The 6,000-nt window shown below is 51.6% G+C and overlaps 1 protein-coding gene across 1 annotated transcript in view; it reads left to right on the top strand.

Annotated features, from left to right (window-relative positions):
- The first annotated feature begins 4,969 nt into the window (after positions 1-4,969).
- The window catches only part of CACHD1 (cache domain containing 1), a 241,360-nt gene continuing 240,329 nt past the window's right edge, over positions 4,970-6,000 (top strand). The window contains exon 1 of the mRNA XM_077450550.1: positions 4,970-5,262. Within this exon, the coding sequence (XP_077306676.1) occupies positions 5,110-5,262 (153 nt within the window). The 5' untranslated portion in view covers positions 4,970-5,109. The remainder of the gene's footprint in view (positions 5,263-6,000) is intronic.

Below are 6,000 nucleotides of genomic sequence, written 5' to 3'. Positions count from 1 at the left end.
TGCCACAACAATGTAAGCACGCACAGTTACTCTTGTTGGGTGCAGGAACTGGCCCTGCATTGAAATATTATATCAAAAATTGTAATTACATGCCCCAAGGGCAGAAAAATTGGGCCTTGGGTGGTGGTGGTCGTGGTGCCACAACACTGTAACCCCTCACAGATGCTCTTGTTGGGCACAGGAATGGGCCCTGCTGTGAAATATTAGATCAAAAATTGTAATTACAGTTACAGGGGCAGAAAAATTGGGCCTTGGGTGGTGGTGGTTGTGCCCTTAACCAAAAATATTGTTGGACGCTAGCATCATCAAGATTGAGGAGGAATAGAATAGTTAGCATAGGCAGTCTTCAAGGGATCCCACATCTATAGAAAATTCAGTTACATCAGCATCAGGTGCTTGATAGCTGCTGATCCAAGACTGATTGATTTTTATGTGAATGTGAGCCTATCAACTGAGTCTGTGGACAGGCGCGCTCTATGATCTGTTACAAACCCTCCAGCAGCACTGGATGTGCATTCAGAAAGAATGCTGGATGCAGGACAGGCCGGTAGCTCAATTGCATATTGAGCAAGTTCTGGCCAGTGGTCCATCCTCAAGACCCAGTAACCCAGTGGATGCTCTGTTGGAAAGGTGTCCAAGTCTGCTCTTGTCCCTAGATATTCCTGCACCATGTAAGGCAGACACTGGTAATAGTCGCTTGAACCGATCAGAGGCCAAGGGCAGCACAATGGTGTAGTGGTTAGCACTTTCACCTAGCAGCAATAGTGTCCCTGGTTCAAATCCTGACCACCATCTGCCTGGAGTTTGCATGTTCTCCCTGTGCCTGCGTGGGTTTCCTCCCACATTCCAAAGACATGCTGGTAGGTTAATCTGATCCTGTCTATAAAAAAAATGGCCCTAGTATGTGTTTGTAAGAATGTCTGGACCCTTCGGGGTAAAGGACAGTGCTATATCAAGAAGCAACTCTCAACTAGTTGTCCAACACCAGGAAACTGCAACCGGTCTGGAAATGCATTGCACAAACCTTTCTTCAAGGCCTCCTGAAGATGTTTTATCCTCTGCTCCCTCTGTGAAGGCAGGATGAGTTCTGCATTCTTACCCTTGTAACGTGGATCAACAAGGGTTGCCAGTCCCTCTCCTTGATACCACGAATTCTAGGGTCCTTTTGCAGGCTTTGCAGAATCAGGGAGGCCATGCAGCGTAAGTTTGCAGAGGCATTCGATTCTGAGTCCTCTGGGTCACTAAGGATCACATGATCCGTAACTACCTCCTCCCAGCCATGTACAACTCCTTGGGTCTCTGGGGGCTGAAAACCATCCCTTGAAGACTGCTGCTGAGTGTTATCCCTTACATCCATACTGACACAATCCTCCTCCTTCTCCTCTTCTTTCTGTGTGTTTGGTGGGCCCACAGGAATGCTATCTGGATAAAGGAGGCTTTGAAAGGTAAGGAAGTCCTCCTCTTCCTTCCGCTGTTCTGCCTCAAGTGCTCTGTCCATTATTCCATGAAGCGTGTGCTCCAACGCATGCATTGTTGGTACTCATCATCCTTGTGGCCTCCTCAAATGGTGACAGTGCATGCATCATTGATCAGTAGCCACTGGTGTGGCGAAAAGAATCCAAACTCCCCTGACCCTGTCCTGGTGCCATACTCGCGCAGGTACTCATTGGTGGCACTCTGCTGCGTGTGCAGCCGCTGCAGCTTTGCCAATGTTGAGTTCCACCTGGTGGGCATGCCACAAATGAGGCAATTGGTGGGCAAGTTGCATTGCCTTTGAATGTCAGCCAGCTGACCACTGGCATTGTATGACCGGCAGAAATGACCGCAGACTTTTCTGGCCTGGCTCAGGAGATCCTGTAAGCCTAGGTACCTGCTCAAGAACCGCTGCACCATCAAATTCAGGACGTGTGCCAAACATGGAACATGGCTCAAGTGTCCCTGACGATGGGCAGAGAGAAGGTTGGTGCCATTGTTGCATACAACCATTCCTGGCTGAAGCTGGTGTGGCATCAACCACCTCTGAGACTGCCCCAGCAGAGCTGACAGAATCTCTGCCCCAGTGTGGCTCCTGTGCCCTAAGCAGACCACCTCATGCACCGCATGACATCTTTTTGCCTGACTGCTTGCGTAGCCCCTTGAACGCTTCTGTTGCACCGCTGGTTCAGAGGACAAATCTGCAAAAGAGGCCATAGAGGAAGATGAAGAGGAGGGGGTGGAGAAGAGAGCTGTGGCAGAATTACCACTAGCACTTTGGCATGGTGGCAGAACAATCTCAAACAATACTGAACCCTGTCCTGCATCCTTCCCAGCTGCCAGCAGAATTGCCCAGTGTACCATGAAAGAAAAGTAACGTCCATGCCCATGCCTACCGGACCATGAGTCAGCAGTAATATGTACCTTACTGCTGGCCACCCTGTCCAACAAGGCCAAAACATTGCCTTCCACATGCCGGTAGAGAGCTGGAATGGCCTTCTGTGAAAAGAAATAGCATTTGCATACCTGACACTAAGGCACAGCACATTCCACAAATTCACTAAAGAGGGCAGAGTCTGCCAGCTGAAAGGGCAGCAGTTGTAGTGCTGGCAATTTGGCCAAGCTAGCATTTAGACGCTGAGCATGTGGATGGCTGGGAATTAATTTCTTTTTACGGTTCAGAAACTGGTGTAGGGAAATTTGCATGCTAAAATCAGACGGTGGTGTACTGCTAGCAAATTGGCTGCAAGTACTTGGGACACCTATTGCTATACCTTCATTCCTCTCAGTGCAGGTTTTTAAGAGGACTGGAGGTATAGTGGGGTTGGAGATCTCAGATGAGGAGCAAGGAGAAGTCCACCTTTTTCTTTGATGGGGGTCTTTCAAGTGCTGTTGCTAACGGACAAGCATGTTGTGCCCAAACGGCTGCTGTTCTGGCCACGCTTGATCCACTTCAGACATAGGTTGTAAACAGCAATGGTGCGATCTGCTACACACATGTCGAAAAAGTCCCACACCAAGGAACTTTTAAAAGTCAGCGTGGAGTCAGTAGCGCCCTGCAGCTGCGGAGATTTGTGGGGTGATGCAATAGGATGGCTGCCCTTAAGCTGCCCCCTAGAGGACATCCTGCCTCATTGGAGTTGTGCCTTACCCCCTTCTCTCAGGCACCCAAGTACAGTCAATGACCTCATCATCCCCTCCCTCCTCATCACTGAAACAAACTTGGCAGTATGCTGCAGCTGGGGGAACATGACTGATAGTTTTTTGTCCTTCTTGGGCACCCCCTCTCTCTAAGCTCACATTACTCCCTTCCTCAACCTGGGGACCAACATCAGAGCCTTCAAATCTCTGCGCATCCTCCAGCAGCATGTACCAGACACTGTGGTCGAATAATTCTGGGGACTCCTCAGTGCATGATGGTGGGGCTATGGAAGGAGTGACTGTGGACAGGGAGCATATATACAGGTGTGGGGGGCTGACATACATACATGTGTGTGTGTGTGGGGGGGGGCTGACATATATACAGGTGTGAGGGGAGCTGGCATATATACAGGTGTGGGGGGGGCTGACATACATACATGTGTGTGTGGGGGGCTGACATACATACATGTGTGTGTGGGGGGCTGACATGGTGTAAGGGGGGCTGACATGTATACAGGTGTGAGGAGGCTGACATATATACAGGTGTGAGGGGGGCTGACATATATACAGGTGTGAGGGGTGGATGACATATATACAGGTGTGAGGGGGCTGACATATATACAGGTGTGAGGGAGGCTGACATATATACAGGTGTGAGGGGGCTGACATATATACAGGTGTGAGGGAGGCTGACATATATACAGGTGTGAGGAGGCTGACATATATACAGGTGTGAGGGGGTGCTGACATATATACAGGTGTAAGGAGAGGCTGACATATATACAGGTGTGAGGGGAGGCTGACATATATACAGGTGTTGAGGGCTGACATATATACAGGTGTGAGGGGAGGCTGACATATATACAGGTGTTGAGGGCTGACATATATACAGGTGTGAGGGGAGGCTGACATATATACAGGTGTGAGGGGAGGCTGACATATATACAGGTGTTGAGGGCTGACATATATACAGGTGTGAGGGAGGCTGACATATATACAGGTGTGAGGGAGGCTGACATATATACAGGTGTGAGGGGAGGCTGACATATATACAGGTGTTGAGGGCTGACATATATACAGGTGTGAGGGAGGCTGACATATATACAGGTGTGAGGGAGGCTGACATATATACAGGTGTGAGGGGAGGCTGACATATATACAGGTGTTGAGGGCTGACATATATACAGGTGTGAGGGAGGCTGACATATATACAGGTGTGAGGGGAGCCTGACATATATACAGGTGTTGAGGGCTGACATATATACAGGTGTGAGGGGGGCTGACATATATACAGGTGTGAGGGGAGGCTGACATATATACAGGTGTGAGGGGAGCCTGACATATATACAGGTGTGAGGGGAGCCTGACATATATACAGGTGTGAGGGGAGGCTGACATATATACAGGTGTGGGGGGCTGACATATATGTGAGGGGGGCTGAGTGTACAGGTGAGGTGGTCGGTGTGTGAATACGGTGGGATGGCCTGTGGGTAAGCCCTGGGCAATGTTGGTGGTCAGGCTTGTGGGGGGCAGGTTAGAGCTGTGTAAGGGGCCCAACACAGCTTATGGCTGTCCTGTGTGTAGTTTATTCAGATCTCAGGACACCTCACCATCACTTCATTTTACGGTGATAAATCGGCACATGCGCAGTAAGCACAGGGCGTGCAGTGTCTTTGTGTGTCTGGCAGGGGGCGGTGTCTCTCTCTCCTCACTGTGTTCCCCTCTGCCTGTGTGTCTGTGTGTGTCCGCCAGAGGGCGGCATCTACCACTTTTCAGTGTTTGGCAGTGATTTCCCCGCCCCCTCCCCTCACAGTCACAGAGCCGCCCGAGCAGTGAGAGTTCCCGGGTGTCCCGCACAGTGTCCGCTCTCCTCTCCTCGCCCCGCACACTCTCCGCTCTCCTCTCTCCTCTCCTCGCCCCGCACCGCACACTCTCCGCTCTCCTCTCCCCGCACAGTGTCCGGTGTGATGTCCGCTGGGTGAGCGGTGGGTCGGGATGGAGGGCTCCGCTCTGTGTCTGCTCTGCCTGGCCGCTCTTTGCTCCTCTGGCCGGACCGACTCCGACTTCTCCATCCTGGAAGAGGCGCAGCTGCTGGCCGATCACATGAAGAGACTGAGCCGGGAGGAGCTCGGGGTCACCACCATGGAGGTACGGGGGGGAGGGGATGGGGTGGGTGTACTGAGGGGGGACACTGAATACAGGGGGGACACTGGACCCTGACTCAGGGGGGGACACTGAATACAGGGGGGAACCTGACTCAGGGGGGACACTGGACCCAGGGGGGATACAGAGGGGACACTGGACCCCGACTGAGGGGGGAATGTAAGTACTGAGAGGGAACGATTATAGAGATTCTCCCGGGTGGGTACAGATGGTATATTGGAGTGACATTCTCCCGGGTGGGTACAGATGGTATATTGGAGTGACATTCTCCCGGGTGGGTACAGATGGTATAGCGGGGTGACATTCTCCCGGGTGGGTACAGATGGTATAGTGGGGTGACATTCTCCCGGGTGGGTACAGATGGTATATTGGAGTGACATTCTCCCGGGTGGGTACAGATGGTATATTGGAGTGACATTCTCCCGGGTGGGTACAGATGGTATATTGGAGTGACATTCTCCTGGTTGGGTACAGACGGTATAGCGGGGTGACATTCTCCCGGGTGGGTACAGATGGTATATTGGGGGTGACATTCTCCCGGGTGGGTACAGATGGTATAGCGGGGTGACATTCTCCCAGGTGGGTACAGATGGTATAGTGGGGTGACATTCTCCCGGGTGGGTACAGATGGTATAGCGGGGTGACATTCTCCCGGGTGGGTACAGATGGTATAGCGGGGTGACATTCTCACAGGTGGGTACAGATGGTATAGTGGGGTAACAT

Source organism: Lithobates pipiens, unplaced genomic scaffold (assembly GCF_037356315.1).
Source record: "Lithobates pipiens isolate NorthernLeopardFrog02 unplaced genomic scaffold, aLitPip1_a1.2 Scaffold_23, whole genome shotgun sequence".
NCBI lineage: Eukaryota > Metazoa > Chordata > Amphibia > Anura > Ranidae > Lithobates > Lithobates pipiens.
This window is presented reverse-complemented; position numbering and strand designations above follow the sequence as displayed.